At 40.9% G+C, this 24233-nt stretch overlaps 1 protein-coding gene across 1 annotated transcript in view; it reads left to right on the plus strand.

Annotated features, from left to right (window-relative positions):
- Window positions 1-15485: 15485 nt before the first annotated feature.
- LOC124788822 (neuropeptide Y receptor type 2-like) overlaps window positions 15486-24233 on the plus strand; it is a 132627-nt gene continuing 123879 nt past the window's right edge. Inside the window, exon 1 of the mRNA XM_047256103.1 lies at window positions 15486-15559. Within this exon, the coding sequence (XP_047112059.1) occupies window positions 15486-15559 (74 nt within the window). The remainder of the gene's footprint in view (window positions 15560-24233) is intronic.

The raw sequence follows: 24233 nt of genomic DNA on the forward strand, positions 1-24233 counted from the left end.
ATCACAATCACTGCTGTGCTTTCCATAATTTCTGAATAGTGTCTGTTCAACGCTGTTTTAGTAAATATCGTGTTGTTTCGAGTTTTAAGTCATTTTGTGTCTTCCGTCGTTTGACACTGAATTTCAGTGAATATCGATGGTGTGGTTACAAGCTAGTGTTAAAGTTTTCCCGCCGTCTTATCGTTGTGTGTTATTTCGGATGCATTGTAGCGATTTACATGGTTCCTCGATAGCGTCGGTTTAGGAATGTTGTTAGAAAATATTGTTCATTTTAGTCTTCTACTACCTACGTTCAACGAACATCTGTCGTCTAATTCTACATCACCCTGACGCCTCTAAGTTACCTGCATAATTCATCAAAAAGTAAATTTTACTAGTTATTGCTGTAAGACTATTAAAGTGTGATGTAATGCTTTTTGGTTTACCGTAAGAACAGCATCATTTGAGGCAAATGTGGATTTCTCGTAGGTTAACTGCTATGGGAGAAACACGTCAGGACTGCTGGTTGGTGTTTCACTGGGAGGAATGCAGCGGGGAAGCTAAAACAAGTGACAGATGAGACTCTTTCGTGAAGTTGCAGATTATGTAGTCGAGACAAGAATGTCATGGAATAGGGAAGAAATAGTTGTGCTCTCTACATAGAATTAGAAATAGGCATAACCTGGATTAGATAGGTTGAAGGAGGAAAGTCACTATGGGAGGTGGGATAATTTGGTAAGTAATGGACATAAGAAGAAAGCTTCAGAAATCACATTTGAAATTCCAGTAATCGGTACGACTTTTTACCTGGCGAAGGAGATCAGTTTCAAACAAGTTTTGAGGTAACTAGAAACCAGCGAACTTGTAATAGCGACTTTAAGGCAAGGTGGGTAGAAAAGTTACGTAGAAAGAAAAAAGCCCTGTTTATAGGTAGCAGTTATGGGAGAAGTGTAGACCAGGTGCTACAGGCCGCTGTGGCCGAGCAGTTCTAGACGCTTCATCCGGAACCTCGCTACTGCTACGGTCGCAGGTTACAATCCTGCCTCGGGCGTGGATGGGTATGATGTCCTTGTGTTAGTTAGGTATAAGTAGTTCTAAATTTTAAGTAGTTCTAAATCTAGGTGAATGAGGACCTCAGATGTTAAGTCCCATAGTGCTTAGAGATATTTTTGAACCAGGTGCTACAGGAAGAGCTAGGTGTAGCATACCAAGTCACAAGAATCGTGAAACCTAGAATCAGCTTAGCTAGGAGACAGAGAACATGAGGAATCGGTGCAGAGAACTTGATGGAGATAATAATGTAGTAGAAGGTGCAGGAAATAAATTGGCTAAAAACTTGGAATATAACATTAAAGGTGACATGGAGGAACAGTACACACCCGTGTGGGGTCTGTAGGGGCAGCAAGATGACAAGTCCTGTGTTACCACGGCTGTTAGACAATTGGACAACGAGCTGAATAGGAAGGAGGCGGACAGATTAGCTGAGTGTCTTGCAGAAAGTGTAAGGGGAGAAAATCTCTGTGATTACTGGAGTCAAAGAGAGACATTTTTTTGCGTTGCAGTCAGCAAACAGGCAGACAGTATTGTAAGAAGTTAGAACTGAACATCACTGCAATATATGCAACAGTCTTCGAAAGATAAAATTAACTTATTTCATTAGATCATTACTGGTTTGAAAAGTAATACAGATGAGTTTCTTGTATGCCTAGAAAATGTATCATCTTCTGAAATGCCAGACATTCAGTGCATCTCTGAAAGCCGTGTAAAACAGGGATGGAGAAGTTAACTATCAGAGGTAGCAGATTTGCATTTTCCTGTAAAGGTAACATGGAAAAATAACGAATTTGTAACATATGTAAAAGTTAGATACGAAGTCAGAAATATTGAAACAAATAGTTCTTGTGTTTATCAGAACCTAAAAGCATACCACTGTGAGTTGTTACTGGAAAATATTACTTTGAGAACTGAAACAGTCTACAGATCCTCTCTAGGAAACTTTCAACTATTTAAGAGATATGTAGATGAGTTATTCAGCTGCCTGACGGACAAGATAAGAGAGTAATTTGTGGACGTTTCATTGAAGGTTTCTAGGAAGATATAATCAGGAAAAATAAATTAAAATCATTAATTGGATGTTTGAACGTAATTTCAGTAGTCAGTTTTCCAGTTCATGTGCAGCAAGATATTAGGACACCAACTGGTAACATCTTTTATAGACAGTTCTCAGGCTTATGAAATTAATGTGTACCCAATTGTTAATGGACTATTTATTCACAATTGTCTATTAATGTAAATAAAAAGTATGAAAGCCTACGGCCCCAAGGCCTATTCATACGAAGTACTGAGGTTTATTAATGAGGATGGGATAAGTGTTTTAAAAGTTCTTTAAAAGGAGTGGTATAGGATGAGGTATGTATAGACTCATATGTTGTTGTTGTTGCGGTCTTCAGTCCTGAGACTGGTTTGATGCAGCTCTCCATGCCACTCTATCCTGTGCAAGCTTCTTCATCTCCCAGTACTTACTGCAACCTACATCCTTCTGAATCTGCTTAGTGTATTCATCTCTTGGTCTCCCCCTACGATTTTTACCCTCCACGCTGCCCTCCTATACTAAATTGGTGATCCCTGGATGCCTCAAAATATGTCCTACCAACCGATCCCTTCTTCTAGTCAAGTTATGCCACAAACTTCTCTTCTCCCCAATCCTATTCAATACCTCCTCATTAGTTACGTGATCTACCCACCTTATCTTCAGCATTCTTCTATAGCACCACATTTCCAAAGCTTCTATTCTCTTCTTGTTCACACTAGTTATCGTCCATGTTTCACTTCCATACATGGCTACACTCCATACAAATACTTTCAGAAACGACTTCCTGACACTTAAATCTATACTCGATGTTAACAAATTTCTCTTCTTCAGAAACGAGACTCACACACACACACACACACACACATATATATATATATATATATATATATATATATATATATATATATATAGGGTGAGTCACCTAACGTTACCGCTGGATATATTTCGTAAGCCACATCAAATACTGACGAATCGATTCCACAGAGCTAACGTGGGAAGAGGGGCTAGTGTAATTGGTTAATACAAACCATAAAAAAATGCTCCGAAGTATGTTTTTTAACACAAACCTAGGTTTTTTTAAATGGAACCCCCCTTGTTTTGTTAGCACATCTGAACATATAAACAAATACGTAATGAGTGCCGTTTGTTTCATTGTAAAATGTTAATTGCATCCGGAGATATTGTAACGTAAAGTTGACACTTGAATACCACTGCTCCGCTGTTCGATCGTGTGTATCGGAGAGCACCGAATTACGTAGGGATCCATAGGGAACGGTGATGGACCTTAGGTACAGAAGAGACTGGAACAGCAGATTGCGTCCACATGCTAACACCTTTTTATTGGTCTTTTTCACTGACGCGCATGTACATTGCCATGAGGGGTTAGGTAAACGTATACACGTGGTTTCCGTTTTCAATTACGAAGTGGAACAGAGTGTGTCCCACTGGAAACGCGTCGACGTAAGTGGTATCAGCATGATGGTGCACCTGCACATTCCGCAATTAACATTAGGCTGACCCTTGATAGGATGTTCGACGGGCGTTTCATAGGACGTGGAGGACGCATAAATTGGCCAGCCCGTTCTCCTGATTTTACACCTCTGGACTTCTTTCTGTGGGGTACGTTAAAGGAGAATGTGTACCGTGATATGCCTACAACCCCAGAGGATATGAAACAACGTATTGTGGCAGCCTGCGGCGACATTACACCAGATGTACTGCGGCGTGTACGACATTCGTTACGCCAAAGATTGCAGTTGTGTGCAGCAAATGATGGCCACCACATTGAACATCTATTGGCCTGACATGTCGGGACACACTCTATTCCACTCCGTAATTGGAAACGGAAACCACGTGTGTACGTGTACCTCACCCTTCATGGTAATGTACATGTGCGTCAGTGAAAAAGACCATTAAAAAGGTGTTAGTGTTGTGGCGTAACAAGCTAGTTACGCCACACTGAGAAGGGAGCCGAAAGGCACGCGTACACACACGCCGACTGGCGTCATGTCTGGAACAGGATACGTTATGACTGCTATAAAGAAAATACGTAGCTTTGGAATATACTTAACTTTTAATCACTCCTTGTGATACATCTCTCTTGACTATACAAATGAGACTCGTAAGATACATGCACTGTTACAATTGGCGCCTTGCTAGGTCGTAGCCATGGACTTAGCAGAAGGCTATTCTGACTGTCTCTCGGCAAATGAGAGGAAGGCTTCGTTCGTATTGTCGCTAGCAATGTCGTCCGTACAACTGGGGCGAGTGCTATATCGTATCTCGAGACCTGCCTTGTGATGGCGCTTGGTCTGCGATCACATAGTGGCGACACGCGGGTCCGACATGTACTAAATGGACCGCGGCCGATTTAAGCTACCACCTAGCTAGTGTGGTGTCTGGCGGTGACACCACATTCCTCCCCCGGGAATCTGCGAACGGTCGTTTTATAAGGCTTCCGCCCGCCGTGGGGAGGACCCCATGTTGACGTATGCGACGAGGTGGGGAGCCTAACAACAGGCGAGGCTGTGCCACCCGCACCCGGCCATTCGGTCCGAGGGGAGCTAGGAAACGCCTGAAAACCTAGTCCAGGGCGCACTTCAACATGCGGTGTATGCGCCCGTAAAGAGACAGGAGGGGCCGAAGGGTCGACCTCCATTGCGTCGGGGTATCCGACGCGCGAAGACACCATGTGGTCCGGAGCGGGCAAGAGTTCCTCGGCGGAGGACAGCTGGTCACGGGAAGCGATCAGCGGCGCGTGACCCAGGGAGGCGCTTGGCGGCTGCAGCGAAGCGTCCACTGCGGGCGGCGCCGGCTGGAGAACAGGCGGCGGCGGCGGCGGCTGCGGCGGCGCGTCGCCATGGGGCAAAATGGAAGGCATCGTCGGTAACACCTGGGGATGAGGCGAGCCAGTAGATGGGTCCCCAGGGCGCTGACCGGACGACAACGTCGCTGAAAGCAGACAGGGAGTGGCAGAACCCGTGCGACGACAGAGGCGCAGCTGATTGAGATGCCTACGCACCTCACCAGAGGCCCCCAAAACCAAATACATCGCGCGGCCGAGGCAGTGAAGAATGCGCCCTGCGAGCCAACGCCGTGAACCTCGATAGTTGCGAAAGAATACAACGTTGCCTGGAGCAAAAGCAGAAGTCTGCCGCTGCACTGGAACCAGATGCGGCGGATGCAGCAAAGACATCAAGGTTCGATGAGGACGACCGTGGAGCAACTCAGCCGGCGAGCGACCATCTCGGGGCTGAGAGCGATACGAAGACAAAAAGAGCAACAACGCGTCCTCCCGAGAATGCGACTCTTTCAACTTCAACTTCTGGGACTTGAAAGTCCGGACCAATCGTTCAGCGGCACGGTTTGACTGAGGCGAAAACGGCGCGGATGTCAGATGTTGAATACCATTGGCCTGGCAGAATGACTGAAATTCTGCGGACATGAATTGTGGGCCATTGTCGGAAACAATAGTCTGCGGAAGACCTTCAATGCAAAAAATAGCAGACAACGCTTGGATGGTGGCGGAGGACGTCGTGGAAGACATCCAGACAACAAAAGGAAAATTACTGAAGGCATCTACTAGAACCAACCATCGAGCATTCCAGAATGGACCAGCAAAATCGATGTGCAAGCGTTGCCAAGAGGAAGTGGCTTTTGGCCATGCAAAGACTTTCCGCGGCGGTGCGGATTGTTGTTCGGCACACGCCATGCAAGAAGAACACATATTCGTAATCGCAGCATCGATTCCGAACCAAGTACAGTGCTGACGAGCAAGTTGTTTCGTTCGCACTATACCCCAATGTCATTGGTGAAGAAGCCGTAAAGCAGAGGACTGTAACGAACGTGGGACCACGACTCTGGACTGATCATTATCAGAACGCAACAACAAAACACCACGTCGAACAAAAAGTCTCTTCTTGTGAGCAAAAAATCGGCGAACCAACGGATCCTCGATCCGAGACTTTGACAAAGGCCATTGCGTAGCAACAAAACGCAAAACGGTAGCAAGGACTGGGTCAGCAGCTGTGGCTGTAGCTACACGACGAAGATCAATCGGAACCGATTCGACCACTTCATCGGTTTCCGAATCAATGAACATGCAAGCAAGTTCAGAAGAATCGAATGCTTTATCCTCAGCAACAGGCAAACGGGACAACGCAGCGGCGTTTCCGTGCTTAGCAGTGGACCGATACAAGATATCGTAGCGGTACTGCGAGAGGAAAATAGACCAGCGAATGAATTCCTGCGCTGTACGTGGAGGGACAGGCTTGTTCGGATGAAAAAGCGATGTTAAAGGTTTGTGGTCTGTGATGATGGTAAAGTGACGTTCATACAAGAAATCATGGAACTTAGTAACACCAAACACGAGAGCCAAAGCTTCTTTCTCTATCTGGGAATAATTGCTTTGCGCAGACGAGAGCAATGGTGACGCAAAGGCAATAGGGCGATCATGCGAGCCAACTGTGCGCGCAAGCACAGCACCGATCCAGAAATCCGCTGCATCTACCATCAACAAAAGCGGTGTCTGGGGATCGAAAGGCGTGAGGCAAGTATTTGAAAGCAACGTCGATTTCAACTGGCGAAAGGCGCATTCGCATTCCGTCGTCCAGACGAACGGAACACCTGTACGGCGTAAGCGATGAAGCGGAGCTGGAATGAAAGAGACATTGCGCACATTCACTCACACCTTGTGATGCTAAATCGTTCAATGTTCTTGCGACCTCATCCCGCAATGCGTGAGAAACATTGCGCGCTCTGAAAAATTTTGGTTGCGCGTTGACTTTCAGTGCCAAATGTGCTTCATAGTTTTTAGCGCAACCTAAGCCCAGTGCAAAAATGTCTGTAAACTCGTCACATAGCCGAGAAACACTGTCTGAAGGCACAGTCTGAGTCACTGATAGGACCTGATTTACAATAGACATGTTAAACAACTGAAATAAATCTAAACCAAACAAGTTCACTGCAGTAGAAGAACGAAGAACGTAAAATGACAAAAGTTTTGTTTGTCCCTTGTATGTTGCAAGAAGAGTGCACTGTCCTATCACAGGAATTTTCTGTCCTGAATATGTTTTTAACTGAACATTTGCGGCACGCAACGGAGGTGCGCCCAGTTGTTTGTACGTGTCGTGATTGAGCAATGAAACTGCAGCTCCGGTATCGAGCTGGAATGGTATGACCTTGACATTAAAGTCCAAATCTACAAAAAGTTTATTGTCCTGCTGACGACAAGAGCGACTGTTTTGTGCAATTTGAACAGACACTTGTACAGAATCACTTGCTAATTGACGAGATTTCCGGCGACGTCGACGCACGCTGTTTGTGGGACGAACACAGTCACTGTTAGAGAAAGTGGCACTGGACGGGGTGGAAGTAACTACATGAATGTCCATGGGCGAAGGTCCACGAGCCTGAGTGTCCTTGGTTCGATTCCGGCGCGAAGCAAAGGGCCTGGAATGGTTGTGATTGTCTGAACTGAGCTTTTCTTGGCAAACACTTTGAACATGTCCTTTGCTATTGCAGAAAAAGCAAATAGCTTGGCGTGATGGGCGATGTTCACGCGAATGTCTAGTAGCACACCGCGGGCATGATTTCACTGCATTTGTGGGCTGGCGCGGCACACCTGGTTTAGAGCGCGGCGGCAGCTGCGTCGAAGTGCGCGAGGGCCAGTTACCGGGCCGCGCAGCACGTCCAGCGGGCCGGTTAATGTTACACACGGCTGGCGAAGTTTCAAAAGATTCCTGAGCACAGTCTAGTGTGTCTTGTCTATCCAATATGTCTATCACTTGTTGAAGGAAGGGATTACCTAGTTTCAAAATTTGCTACCGGATACGAACATCAGAAACGTTCTGTGCAATTGCATCACCACCATTGTATCTGAATAAGAAAGGCCACAGTCGCATTCAAATGCACACTCCCTAGTAAGTCCTTACAAAGTAGCAACCCACGCCCTATTAGTTTGACCGGCCGTACGTTTTGTACGAAAAAACGTATACCGTTTTGCAACCACATTAACTGTTTCTTTGAAATAGGCGTCCAATGCCGACAAAATTTCCTCGTAGGACAGAGTTGCTATGTCGCGTCGGGGAAACAATTTCACTATCACACGGTAGGTGGACACACCGACACAAGAAAGCAAAAACGGCTGCCGCTCATTACCTTGAATTCTGTAGGCGGCTAGATAAAATCCGAACTGTCGGGACCATTCAGTCCAAGATTCGTGCGCCGCATTAAAACTGCGATACGGCCGTGCAACTGCATGTTGTGGCTGCGGTAGCGGTGAAGCGGCGGCTGCCGCATCGGTTTTAATGGCACGTTGACCCTGGACGAGCTGTCCAAGGGCATCCAATAACGCCTGCGTCTGCTGATTCTGCAAGCGATAAAATTCGGACAGTACATCTGGTGAAGCCATGACACAAGTAAATGTAAGCAATCAGAAGGAACACTTCTCTCGTCGCCAATCTGTTGTGGCGTAACAAGCTAGTTACGCCACACTGAGAAGGGAGCCGAAAGGCACGCGTACGCACTCGCCGACTGGCGTCAAGTCTGGAACAGGATACGTTATGACTGCTATAAAGAAAATACGTAGCTTTGCAATATACTTAACTTTTAATCACTCCTTGTGATACATCTCTCTTGACTATACAAATGAGACTCGTAAGATACATGCACTGTTACAATTGGCGCCTTGCTAGGTCGTAGCCATGGACATAGCAGAAGGCTATTCTAACTGTCTCTCGGCAAATGAGACGAAGTCTTCGTCCGTATTGTCGCTAGCAATGTCAATCTGTTGTGGCGTAACAAGCTAGTTACGCCACACTGAGAAGGGAGCCGAAAGGCACGCGTACGCACACGCCGACTGGCGTCAAGTCTGGAACAGGATACGTAATGACTGCTATAAAGAAAATACGTAGCTTTGGAATATACTTAACTTTTAATCACTCCTTGTGATACATCTCTCTTGACTATACAAATGAGACTCGTAAGATACATGCACTGTTACAATTGGCGCCTTTCTAGGTCGTAGCCATAGACTTAGCAGAAGGCTATTCTAACTGCCTCTCGGCAAATGAGAGGAAGGCTTCGTCCGTATTGTCGCTAGCAATGTCGTCCGTACAACTGGGGCGAGTGCTATATCGTATCTCGAGACCTGCCTTGTGGTGGCGTTCGGTCTGCGATCACACAGTGGCGACACGCGGGTCCGGCATGTACTAAATGGACCGCGGCCGATTTAAGCTACCACCTAGCAAGTGTGGTGTCTGGCGGTGACACCACAGTTAGCATGTGGACGTAATCTGCTGATCCAGTCTCTTCTGTACCTAAGGTCCATCACCGTTCCCGTTGGATCCATACGTAATTCGATGCTCTCCGATACACACGATCGAACAGCGGAGGAGTGGTACTCAAGCGTCAACTTTAGGTTACAATATCTCCGGATGTAATTAACATTTTACAATGCAACAGACTGCACTGATTACGTATTTGTTTATACGTTCAGATGTGCTAACAAAACTAACGGGGTTCCATTTAAAAAAAAACGTAGGTTTGTGTTAAAAAACATACTTCGGAGCATTTTTGTATGGTTTGTATTAATCAATCACACTAGCCCCTCTCCTCACGTTCGGTCTGTAGAATCGATTCGTCAGTATTTGATGTGGTTTACGAAATATATCCAGCGGTAACGTTAGGTGACTCACCCTGTATATAGTCCATACATTGTTTATCCTGTAGCAAATTTGAGTCAATATCCGAGAGTTGCTTTATTAAAAAATTATCGAGAAGACCCATTTAAAAAACTAGTAAGCTTTGGATAACAAAGGGAATTAAAATTCCATGTAAGACTTAGTGTGAAATTTAAATAAAGACTAAAGTAAGTCATGATCTGAAATTAGTTGCATAACATAAAAGATACTGTAGTATTCTAAGAAAAGTCATTAAAATGATCAGACGTTTGCACATCCTGAAAGAAATAAATAATGTAGATATACAGATTAGAACTACTAGATATTCTCAAACTGGAGACTCGACAGCCAGCCTGTGTACAAGATACCATAATTGTTGCACTAAAGGACAATGTTGTGACTGATAATTCACGCGTTTAGAGTACTCCTAACAATTACTTTCTGGTTCTAGCAGCAAACACAGAATTAACGCTGTCTCACAAAGCTTTAAGCAAAAGTAAGTGGCACTGTAAGCGTTCACTGAAATTAACAGAATTGTAAAATAAATAAAAAAACAAAAGCTCACATGCGGTTAACAGGATTTCAGACAGAATTCTGAAAAGGTGTTATCTCCTCATGAATATATGCAATTCATCAATGGCACAGGGAATTTTTTTCCAGGCAGTATAAAATATGCAGTTTCTAAACCTCTTCATAGCAAAGGTGACAAGACAGGCCGAAACAATTATTGTCCAATTTCCTTAGTGACGTGTTTTTCCAAAAGATTGAAAAAAGTAATTTACTAAAGGGTAGTCTCACACTTAAGCAGAAACAATTTACTGCATATCAAAATTTCGATTTTAGAAGGGTAGCTTTATTGTGAATGATATTTATACATTCACTCACCCAATGTTAGAAGCATTAAATAACAAAATCTCACCAGTTTGTATTTTTTGTACTATTTCGAAGGCTTTTGGTTGTGAAATCATGTTACTCCTAGAAACACCCAACTTTTATGGAACTGATAGCGTTATGCACAAACACAAAACAGTAGGTATTGCTGAATAATGTAAACAATGTTGGAGGGCTAGAATACGTTAGTGGTTTGGGATAAATCATAGAAGGATTCCCACAAGGTTCAATTTTGTGCCCAATGACTTTATAGTTAACATTCAACATGCGGATATGGTACTTGTTACATATGGTACCAGTGTTACGACAAGTCCCTCCAGAGAAAAACAGGAGAAGAAATGAAAAATTACACTTTGTAAGGAATTAAGAACTTTTTATCAGAAAACTGACTACAAATTCTGATAAAAAAACCATTATGTTCACTTCTGTACAACAAATTGTCATACCAACAATTTATGTATAACATGAGCTGGAGTAAGTAAATATAGTGGAATGCTCCAAAATTTTTAGTGTACATATTGATTAAATCTTGAATTGTAAGAAGAATATTACTGAGCGTCTCAAAAAATGTAATTCAGTTATTTTGGCTCTTCGTTTAATTGCTAATCGTGGCAACGTTACCATGAATTTCCTAACATATTTTGGATCTTCCCACTGAATAATGTCATATGGAAAAAATATTTCTGGGGTAACTCATCACTTAGAAAGAAACGACTGCAGAAAAGCGTGCAGTAAGAGAAACTACGTAGTGCAACTGCGTCATCGTTAGTGGAATTCATCATAAATAATCCATCGCGATTTGAGGACAGTGATGTCCATACCTACAGGCTCGAGGGAAAATGAGCTTCATTACCAATCATTAGAGCTTTCCGTGGTACTGAAAGGTTTTCAAAATGCAGTAACAAAACAAAAACTTTGTTAAGGTTAGTTCCATGAAGAGGACTAAAATAAATTTGCTTCTCAGTACTTCATTGTTCGAAAAATAGCTGCTTCTGGATGTCGCGAAAGCCGGTAAAAACTAAATGTAAGGAATCGATCCTCTCCAGTCCTGACAGATACTAAATTATAGCACGGAAGAAGTTCCCGTATAGAAGATGGCAGTGGAACCATGAATATCAGGTGCAATTTTTGACTAATTGCCTTTGTTTGCCGTTACCTTCACATTCTGTACGCTAACTGCGGCAGCTGCACTTCTCATTTAATCTTTGAAATAGTTCATAAGGTATTTATGTATATTCGGCGCCGACGAGCTAATACATTTACAGATATACACATACATGACAGTGATTAATTTGAACGTTACATTATTATGCATTTTTCTTGTTTTCTTCTTCTTTTTCTCTTCCTGGAACTTCTTCATTCTTTGGCTTTGTTCCTGTCTCCTTTCCTTTGTTCATATTTTGCCTTTCTTCCTTTCTTTTACTTCAAAATTCCTGTTCATAATTTTATTTTTAACTTTATCTGTTTCATTTATCTTTTAAATACGAGTCCTTGCTTGTTTTAGGTCTTCTTGTATTTCTTGAAAACAATTGACTTTTTTGATGGAACTATTTACTACATCAAACACCCTCTTTGTGAGTGCGTTGTTGTTTATTCTATGTACGAGTCCATAGAATGGTTGTCAGCATTTTCTGACCATGTCCATGACCCTGTTCTTGTATCCATACAATGTGATTCTTTGGTTGGTCTCTTCATTCGTATACCATCTCTTTGCACTGATCGAAATTTTTTTGAGGATTTTACGTTCTATTTTTTGTATCTCTGCGATGCCTGATGTTCTGATGGTGACCGTTTCTGATGCGTAGAGTGCTTCTGGTAGTACAAGTGTACTGTGGTGCTTGCATTCAGTTTATCTTGAAATATCTCTTTTATTGTATTGCGTCCATGTCAGTTTGTATTCTTTCTGATCCTTTTTCTGTTCATTGCATGTTGGATACCTCGTTTTATCCTCCTATTTGTATATATTCCCCAGGTTATTTGAATGTTTCATCTCTGTTAACCTTTCCGTCTTTTGTACATATGACTTGATTGTTGTTGCTCTTTCTTTTCATATATTGCGCCTTGTCATACGATACCTGTAGACCTGCTTTCACAGAGACTTCATGTAACTATTACAGTGCTTATTGTGCTTCTTGTCAGTTGTTGCTTAGTATTGAAAGGTCATCTGCAAATGCCAGGCATTTTATGATCATCTTGTTTGAATACGTTCTTCCTAACCGTATTCCTTTTATTTTTTCCCCCACTGTTTGCTAATTATTTTCAAGACAACGTTGAATGGAGGCGATGAGAGACCATCTCCTTGTCTGACCCATGTATGTCTCGCGAATGGGTCTGAAATTTCTCCTATAAATATAATTTTGGCTGACGTGTCTGTGGCTGTCACAGGAGGATCTTAGTCTTTCTGTCTATTACATATTCTTCTAAGTCTAAGGTCTTCTTAAAGTCCAAGAGTGCGACTACAGCGTCGTTCATCTGAATGACTCTCAGGAGCGTTTGTCAGTTCCCAGTTTGTTCAATACAGGACCTTCCTTTTCTGAAGCCTGGTTGGTGTTCCCCTATCTCTGTATCAGCTTGTGGTTCTAGTCTGTTGAGTAAAATCTCGGAGAGAATTTTGTGGGCTACCGGTAATGAAATATCTCTGTAATAATTAAGGTCTGTCTTGTCCCCCATTTTCTGGCCTGTGTGAATCAACGCACATATTCATTCCTGTGGAATTTTCTCTGTATGTCATATTTCTATAAGACTTTTATGGATTCCCTTTGTGATGGTTTGGTCTTTAAGTTTCCAGAGCCGGAAGTAACGCCGTCTCCTCCTGGGGCTATGTTGTTTTTAGCTGTTTTACCATCTCTTGTACGTCAGTTAGTGGGTTTGGTACCGTTTTCGTGTAGGGTAACTTTTCTTTGGGCTTCTCGAAATTGATGAGTGTATCAGAACCATTTTCATGAAATTTGCAGTTTTATACAGACGTTGTTCCGAGATATCCATCTGTTCTCTTGAAGCAAATATTCAGAGGCTGATAACACTTTGTATTTTCCCTGAAAATTCTGTATAAATTTCTCAACTTACGTCTCTTAAGGACTTCCGCGATTTCATTTAGTCTATTTTTGTCGTATATCCGTTTCACTCTTCTAATATCTTTCGAGGATCGTTTCTGGACTTTGTGGAAATCTAGCCATATCTCTTTTCTTCTGTTTCTGCAAAACTTCCTCCAACCTTGGATGCTACGTTCAATGGCCTGATAACAAGTTGCGTTCCATCATGTATGTTTACATTTCCTAAGTGGTAGATCCAAACGATTTGCATTCTGAATTGTCTTCGCGAGGTCTGCCAAATTTTCTGTTGAATAATTTTTTCAAGAATTTTGTCTTTTTCAATCTTCAGTTGTTCTAGATCCAGTCTTGTGATTTTTTTCTGTCTTGGGATTGGTCTAATTTTCACTTATAGCAAGTGAATGTCGGACTTGAAGAATTCTTTGCGTATTCTCACATTCAGAATTTCGTTTTATTTTCGGTTTTGATGACCACGTCATCTATCTGAAATTCTCCTCATACGTTTTTCGGCGTTTTCCATGTTGTGAGTTTCGTTTTGGCGTTTTAAATTGCGTTAACATAGTTTTTAAGCTAAAATTTTGAGATTAAGTTATTGGATGATTCCCATACTTGTTTGTGCGTTTTTCTGCTGTGTATGGGTTTGTGATTTGCTTGTACTTCTTCTCCTTACTTAATTGTGAACTGAAGTCTCCTAATATAATCTTAACATGTCTTTCTGGTATTTTATTTGTTATTTCGTCCAAGATTTCTCAAAAGCCTTCGATTTCTTGTGGTTTCTTTCTGTTGTGATCGTTGGCCGGTGCATGCGCATTGATGGTTGTGTATCTCTGGTTTCGTGATTAGAAGGCTGTTGTACAGATTCTTTCTGTAACTCAATTGAAATCTAGCATTTTGTGAACCGCAAATCCTGCGCCAAATATTGTCGGTGATCCTCCTCTGACAGCAGGTTTTTCTTTGTATATCCTGGAATTTTCTGAGTTAAAGTGGTTTTCGTCTGTGAAACGCGTCTCTTATACTGCGAGGGTTTTGAATTGAAATTTTTGCTGGACATCTGTAAGCTGTTTCAGTTTTCCTGTCTTGACCAACGTATTTGTGTTGAGCGTGGCAGTATAGTGTTTGTAAACAGGTTTCGAGAAGATCCGATTCTTCTCATGATGTTCCTAGTCCTCCAAAATGCGATGACCAAGAGAGTCCAGTACATTTACTCGGCCTTGGCGTGGTGGATATTTTTCCTGTTGTTCCATCACGATTTTTTCAAGTGGAAGTTGTTGTGGTGATCTATTTTGGAGATGACAAACGTTAGGAACTTGAGTGTTAAGATAAAGACATATTTGTAGCAGCCGCACCAACTTCGTGAATAGACGATGACCACTACCAGCAGGATGCCAGAAGAGACGCTAATGGTTTAGGTCGCAGTTAGAATTTGGTTCACCCTGCGTATTTCATTTCCCTAGTATCACCCATATCTGCGATATATACGTTCATGAAAGAAGCCTAAATGGTACATAATGATGACGAGATTGCTGTATTAATAACTGGTCTTCCAAGGACAAGTATAATATACAGTCAGACTGAAACGGGATGACAGCATATAAATGGAAAAGAAATTGCTCTGTTTTGATATTTTAAGCAAATTTAAACGAACATAGATTTACGTACAGCTCTTGTCACTGTGGAAGAGAGTTAATGAAGAAAAGTTTGGAGAAACCGCATTGCTTACATTGGACTCTGTTCTTAAGATCCTAACCATTGTTCAGAAGCTGCATTCACTCTAAGAATACTGAAGACAAAATGGATAGGTACCAGTTTGCTTTCATCAAAGCGCCATGGCTAAGTCAGATATTCAACTTCAGCTACCGAGGAGAGTAAGTCTACTATTAGCATTGCTGGCAGTACATGTGACTGTGGGCAAGAAGAACCAGAGTGAACATTGAATGTACACTTTTGTATTCATTAGCCTTTCTCTCTGTGTAATATTTCAATCCGAAATGATTTCACGTAAAAATATAATCTTGCTTAATTAGACTCCTAACAATGGTTAAAGTCAAATATTGTGGTTTCAACATAAAAATGTCTGTTCATTACGAACATCGATGATATTAATGTTTTTATTTGACTATCGCCTTCAAAAGTAAAATATTGGTAGACAGTACGTCAGAAACTACGGAAAAACGAGTAAGTAATAAGAAATTCTGTGTATTAGCATTTATTTACAAGCATTGAGTGCCCGAAACATGCATCATAAATACCTATTTCATTCGGTGAACATACTCCAATTTGGCAAATGTAGTGTAGGAGCACTGCTGTAAGTATTTTGGGACCCGATCTCGATAGTTTCAAATTATTTCCGTAGCTATATATCGGCATCAAAGTATTTGAACTTTCTAATACACTAGAAATGCATTTGAGCGTACTGATAAGCATTTATCAACGAATTTAATAATTATTAGCATTGTCCGTATCAGCTGTGAGAATAAAATGCTGACCTTCCTTTTCTTATTTAACAGTAAATTTTTATGCTGGCTGTGCTTCCTCAGTGCCTTTTTAAGGCATAATATTCGGACTGTCTGACAGAAGAGACAGCTTTTCAGTGGAGCAAATTTCTCCATCGACAGCGCTGTTGGTGCTAGCACATAATCGGATGAAGGAATTGCTTACGTTTCTGTTTTGACAGCCCTGTTTGGTCTGCCTTTATAGCAGCATTACGTCAGAAGGCTGGGCAACAGCTTTGCTTCACCGACCAACTGGCTGAATGGAAACAAACCCTTAATTCTACAGTGCAGACTTTACTAGGGTGAAACTTATTGGTACATACAACGCAGCATCACTTTTTCAGTGAGTGGCTTTTGTGCTAACGTTAGATTCTATTACCACCAGCCCAGTAATAAATCAATTCGTAACTGACGTATTGACTGTTGCTTCTATCTCTGGTTCTTCGACACCTGTAATGGAGAATGTACCTTTGAGAATGGCAACTCCCCTTGCTGGAGAAATGTAAGAAAAGTAGTAAAATGCTCACCTGAGACAGAAGCCAACACTCCATAAGTCAAGAAGTGGACAGAAAAGCCTCAATGATTTTGCAGTGCTCTATTAATGCATATCAATGTCGTATAACTGGAAAACCATTTTACTTTTATTAAGGAAATCAAGACTTAAGCTTGTGTTTCAACTTTTGGTTTCAAAAGTTTATACATTTTTCCCAGTTACATAACTATGTGACACATTTTGTAGACTATATCTAAAATTAATAACATATGAATATTGTGACCAGGTTTTCTCTGGTTTCGATACTACAGAGTGATTTTCTTTTGAAAAGGATTTGAGAGTGACTTAAAAAGATCATACTGATTGGACAAAGCAAAAAGAAAGTTTCCACTGAGACAAGCATTGTTGATTTTATTTGTTAAATGCTGGAAATATATGCATTATTTTACACAGAGTCCTAATGAAATATTTGGCGTAATTAAGCTATAGCAAAAGCTACAGAAAGTTTCCGTATCTACGTACCATATTAATAACCAGAATATATCATTAACTTAAAATATTATCCCATTCATTGATTTATTTTCGTTTGTTGTCGTGGAAATATAATCCAGTCATGTAAAATCTATTATATTTTCCTGACACTGAGACGTATTATAAATATTAACAACGACCTCCCCGAAATGATTCCTTAAGCTGGTGGTCAGATGTCTGTATCTGAAGATCCAAAAAGCTTGGAGTACACAACTTACGAATATGAACCTACGACGTAGTCACTGAGACGTATTATAAATATTAACAACGACCTGCCCGAAACGATTCCTTAAGCTGGTGTTCAGATGTCTGTATCTGCAGATCCAAAAAGCTTTGAGTACACTACTTACGAATATGAACCTACGACGTAGTTACTGTATGTTTCTTTCTGCCAGAAAGAAAAGTCATAGCAGTGCTACCAATTACTGTAAGTGATTATATATTTCCGTGGACACTGAATATCTCAAAAACATTCCATGTGTATCACAAGTCATTGTCAAAAGAATGTAATAAAGAGAATTGGAATTTTCATACCAATGAAAACTGTAGGTATATGAAGGGGAAAAAAGAGGTGAAAGTTAACACAAGTGACTAGATTAAGAAAGACAGAACTTTGTGAAATTTTATGTAACACTAGACACCGTATACCGAAATCACAGAGAAACGCAGTTGATGAAAATATGGATCTGAGTAATGTATATCATACAGAAAATTGAAACTTGTGGGAATACCCTAACCAGTCGCGTGGGAAGAGACCTGAAAATACTGAGAAACCAGAAACCCCGCTATAGAAAAAAGAAAGGTAGTGCTTAATCAATGAATCCTTTGGACCTGTGTACAAGATACAAATTTTACTCGATACACATATTGACATAGAAATAGGACACGTAGATGTATTTAGAAATCAAGTCACACAGGGGGAAAGGTGCCTAAGACAAGAAAGTATGAAGGTATTAACAAAGAATGAAATTGGAACAAGTTGTGGCAAACAATAGGAAAATATTATTTTCATGTATTTCTTATCCTCTTGCGAAGTGAATGTCTTTTTCTTTTATCTAACTTGGTCAGAAGTAGAGCAAGTACGCCTATATTTTCCTAGTCTGTTATTCATTAACAGATGTTTTATCTTCTTACCTTCCAATGACCTTAGTTCTTCAATCTTATGAAATATCTCACCGATGTGATAAAAATCTGGACATGCTCTCCTGCGAAGGTGTAGAACACCTAGTACCAAGAGAAGGGATATAAAGCACAAAGCGTATGCTCTACCAGGTTAACAACCTTGAGACAGTAGTGAGGCTAAAATGATATTTCATCCAGTCTCTCGGAGGCGCCTGTCACAATGAATCTTTCAGCTGAAAAGGTGGGTATATGCGTGTCTCATTACTTCTGTGGTGGAATGTTATACGCTTGAAGTTTCTTTTACAGACCACCATCGTGGTTCAGTGGTTGGAAGCTCTGGTTATTCACATGAAGGCCTCAGGTCCTTTTCCAGTCTGTGAAATATCTGCAACAGATTCAAATCAGCTTCATTAAGCCAAAACACGATGTGCTTGAATAGAAAAGAAGCAGCGAAATTGACATGCAGACCACTGAAGTGACGTCAGTGATAAGCAAAGATCTCATATTGATTTTTAATTTCTTACTTGGCAAAGCAAAGTGGTTTACCGTCCTTAAGTGTATTTTCTGCAGGAGTATAAATCACGCTATTCGTTCAGCCACTCCTTCCGTCTTATGACTATATATTGCTGTTTCTCCATGAAGACGTTTATACCGTTCAATACTCTGATCACTAGAGACAATTGATGAGCTGCAAGAGGGACGTTATTCATAGGAATTGACGTATCACGAATGAAGCTCTAAAATTCACCCTTCGCATTTTCCGTTTTCTAAGAATGTTTCCCCACTAACCTTTCTTGGTAAGATTTTGCATCAGACCAGCGAATTCAGATCAAAGATAGCAAGTTCGTAGAGATCCTTCGAGTAAACAATACGTTCAACCGAACTGGCACTGTTTACATTACGAGATTTAGAAACACAATTATAAGTGTACGAATTCAGCATTATACTTGACTTTTCCCCCTGTGTCGTGGGACCAGCATCACACGATTTTTCTGACTCAGTCTGTCCCTCCAAATCGGCAACTGTTTGTGGCATTATTATTGTTTTCTTTTATGTTATATTTTTGGTTTTATTGTATTCATCTAATGCTTTGGCATCCGATATAAATGTGGCATGAAGAAAACCAATAACCACTTCAAGTAGGTGAAGTCGTTGAATTGGTATTGAGTTGGTTTGCTTGTCTGAAGCAACAATTCAGCCTCGTCACATGGTCGAACCGGTTTATGGAAAGTATGCAAAAATTGAGGGCAATTCAAATTAGCAACAATTTATGATAATTTATTAAAATTTGCATTACGCAAGCGATCCCAGTAATGCTTTGCAACTTATGGAGATATATGGGAAATGTATATACGTCCGTATCTCCATTTCCCTCCTCTTTGTTATCTCCTCTTCCCTCTCTTTGTCCATCTTCTCTACATCCCACTCTCTTTATTCATATTCTCCTCCTCCCTCTCTCACTGTTCCTCCCCAGTCTCTCTTCATATCCTTCTCACTCCTCTCTCTATCCTCATCTACCTTCCCCTTATTCATTTTCTCCAACTCCCGCTCTCTGTCCTTCTCCTCTTCCCATGTCTCTCTCCCTGACAATGAGCCTTGTTTATTTTTAATGAAAACGAAACCTCGATTGGGAAATGAAGTTACTTAAAATTAACAGGTAAATCGGTTGGAATCATTAATATAATTATTACATGAGAGACCTCTCCAGCTTCTGAATTTGTAAAGATCATAGCTTCAGTAACAGTGTATCTCGTAAACTGTGAACGGGTAGAACTGGAAAGTTCCAGATGATTCAGATGCATAGTAGTACTGTCATCATAAGTGAATAAGTAATAAACATAACATTCCTGTCTCCTCTTAAAACTGGCTGCGATGCACACAACAGAAGATAACACTGTTGTATACAAAATTTTTGTTTAAAGTTATATTCAAAGGTAAAGAATATATGTGAAAGAATAAGTCTAAAAGTTTCAGTGCCCTGATAAATGAAAGCTGACTGTGAAAAAAAACGAAAAGGAGCGAAACCCCACATTTTCACCTCACGGAATTTCCTTTCTCGGAATAAGTGTTAACTGAAAATCCCTACATCGTTGTTTAAAAGAAATTGTCTTTATATAGTAGTGTAGACAAGTCGAGCGTGCAGACGATGCGGGGCAATGTTGGTTACTTGTGCTGATCTAATTTAAGCACTAGTCTAGTGCTGAACCCAGTGTGTGATGACTAATGTAACATTTAGTCCTGAATCCAGGATAGTATGACTAATATACCTTGTAGAAAATCCCATTGGGTTCTTTTGCGCCGCAACCACGGGGATTCAAGATGCGCTCTTGAGGCACACGGTCCGACTGGGGATATAATCTGACTGAATAAAGCTAAGAGAGTGCCTTTAACCAGGTTTGCTGGTTAGATGTTCACTTGACAAATATTTGTGTGACGTTGGATAAGAGCATAAAATATTCCTTATTGTGTGCGCCCTCTGTAGCGTCCGACCATAACTACGTTGCGACCCAGTGGAGACTAGTGTTGCTTCCCCGTACTTGCCAAAGTGAAAATTTTGATAGCTGCACTCATACATCTCCTATTGGCATTTAGCCGAGGCATTCCGCCGTACCATGCCCAAAAACCTGAGTGATGCGAAGACCAGTCGTGGTAATGTACATGGTCTGGGGACGAGGCCGATGTCCACTTCTGACTGGGCGTCGTTGCTTGCAGCAGCTGGACCACAGTAACCGTAGAGAGTGACCGTTGGGTGTAAGTGTTCATCTCCACGACTACTGGCGGCATCAGGGTCATGCGAGTCAGTAAAATAAGTTCCATCTATACATAAATGCATGTAACACGGCTTCATTTAGTTTCCGTACCATGTTGTGACTTCATTAATAGGTGGGACTCTGTACATTCGGCAAAAATCATCAACACAATTTCGAAAATAACAAGAACTGATATGTACGAGAACTATCGCACAGTAAGTTTCACAGTTCATGCGCCCATGTTGCTGACAAGGAAAATATGTGAAAGAAAAAAATGGGAGTAAGCTATAGGGAAAGATGGATAATATACAAATGTACAAGAACCATGACGGAATAATGAAATTAGATAGACCAAGGACGAAGTACTGGGATTAAGAAGAGTGTTAGACAGAGATGCAGTCTTGCTTCCCTACTGTTCAGTACATAAATCGAATACGCAGTGACGAAAATAAAACGATGAATCAAGAGTAGGATTAAAATCGAATTGGTAGTCTAAAGAAAGAGTCCTTAGAAAATGTAGTCCATCAACAAAGCAGGTGGCTTACAAAACACTCGTTCGACCTATACTTGAGTATTGCTCATCAGTGTGGGATCCGTACCAGATCGGGTTGACGGAGGAGATACAGAAGATCCAAAGAAGAGCGGCGCGTTTCGTCACATGGTTATTTGGTAACGGTGATAGCGTTACGGAGATGTTTAACAAACTCAAGTGGCAGACTCTGCAAGAAAGGCGCTCTGCATCGCGGTGTAGCTTGCTCGCCAGGTTTCGAGAGGGTGCGTTCCTGGATGAGGTATCGAATATATTGCTTCCCCCTACTTATACCTCCCGAGGAGATCACGAATGTAAAATTAGAGAGATGAGAGCGCGCACGGAGGCTTTCAGACAGTCGTTCTTCCCGCGAACCATACACGACTGGAACAGGAAGGGGAGGTAATGACAGTGGCACGTAAAGTGCCCTCCGCCACACACCGTTGGGTGGTTTGCGGAGTATAAATGCAGATGTAGATGAAGATGAAAGGAAAAAGTCCAAAACCTCCTTTTGTGGGGAAACGCGAAAAACTTTTCCATTTAGTTACTATTAATTTTGTCTTCACCAAACAGTTATGTGATATTCTTTACATCACATCTCAGTACCTTGTGAAGATGAATTGAGTTGTCCTAAAGGAGGCTCATGATATTAAAAACCGAGGATTTTTTTCTTTCACTCAAACTGCTTATGAATCAGGCATAAAAACTTTTGATTACAACATCAGAAATAGTAATATTTGCACAAAACTTTCATAATAAGAGACCGAAGGGATATTTCTATAATTCTCGCTCTTCGTGCGTCACACTTGACACCTCCGGGTTTTTTTCTAGTGGGGATTCGTAAAAGACATGGTTTATAAAGACGCTCAATCTACACCTGAAGATATGCGAGAGAGAATTGTCAGAACCATGTGCTTTGATAAACGCCGATGTGATAAGGAATAGCACTCTACCCATGATAATAAGATTACAGCACTGTATTGATACCAGTGGTCATCACTTCGAACACCTTCTATAAATGGACGTTCATGCTGCCTTTTTGACCTTCGTTGACCTTCAAAGACCTTACTGTTACACATAATTAGATTCGTCTTGATAGCCGCTATCAGAAAATGAGTACCACAATATGGCATCCCATATAAAAAAAAAAACGAAGTTGACCTTCATATCTCTGACGCGACCCCACCTAGAAACAAAAAACCAACGTCATATTATGGCCCCCGTTATCCTTTGCAACTTTTGTCCTACAAAACATTTCAGGTCCTATCGATAGTTTGTGACTCACCCTGTATACATTGCATGAGATAAAGTGCTGTAGAATGCTTCCACAGAAACAGTGATTGGTATGTGTGGGATAAATTTGTAACCGTAACAGTAAAATTCCATGCAAACTACACATAAAATTTATTCCATGTAGATAATTAGAAAAGTCATACATTTACCTAAAATACATAATAGTTGCTGGTACCTGCTTTGGATAATCTCATGGCCTTTTAAATCCTTGGATACTCATAAAATGAAATGATATAATGCCAGGGGAAACACACATGCCGTACACATCCACCCTAACGTTAAGCATAAGGAGGAAAATAAACCAGAAGGATGCACTACGAACACATACAGTCGGCAAAGGTTTGTTCCAACAGTCGAACGTTTTATGATGAACCTGAAAATTCGTGCTGTAGAGCTATGTAGAAATTACGATAGAAATGTCATTCACGTCAAAATGAGAGTCAGTAATTTAGAAAAAATACGGATGAATCTAACATGGTTCAGAAAAGAACCACGAGGATCAAGCAACATTAAGACAGAGCAAGAGAAAATAAAAAATTCTGAAAATCGTTTATCCCGGTGAAACAATTGCCCACGAAAGATAATTACAGGAAAGTAATTCGAAGAAGAAACCGATTCGAACAACTGAAAGCTCTCCAAAGTTTATACTAGCACGTGGGATAGAACAAAGACACTTATACTAACGGACAGAAATTATAGTACAGAAATGAAACTAATGAGAGAAAAGAGTCAAGAAAATAAGAAACTCACATGCACGATCACACTGAGGTGTGACGAAGCATAACTCATGCATTGCACTCCCACATTCGTACATTAGATTAAATTAGATGTACTTTGGGTTGCTATTGATTCATAGTGAGGAGATCCTCTGGAACGTGGAACATGTCAGAAAATAAGAATACACAATAAATATTTACAGAATAAGAATATAAATGCCAATGCTACTTCCACAGATACCAAACTAAATTGTCCTTTGTGGATGTGGAACAGGAAAAGAACTTTAAGCGTATTTGCATTTAAAAGGATAATTAACCTGTCACCAAATGTTAAATGTTCAATACACTTAGATGAAATGATAATTCTCAGGCTACTGTAGCTACGCATTATCAAATAAAAATAGAATTTGTGCAAAAGTCAGATTGCACGCTATATTCACATTATGTGACATTATTAATAAAATACATGCATTAGTTGTTCTGCCCTGAAATTCATCAGTGTAGTAGAAGAAATTGCCCACCAATAAATCCCTTAGACTCTATCAAAATGATCTTTATTACTAGTTAAAATTTTTTATGGCTACTGGCATGTTATTGAAAATATGTATCGCTC

Source organism: Schistocerca piceifrons, chromosome 3 (genome assembly GCF_021461385.2).
Source record: "Schistocerca piceifrons isolate TAMUIC-IGC-003096 chromosome 3, iqSchPice1.1, whole genome shotgun sequence".
In the NCBI taxonomy this organism is placed as follows: Eukaryota; Metazoa; Arthropoda; class Insecta; order Orthoptera; family Acrididae; genus Schistocerca; species Schistocerca piceifrons.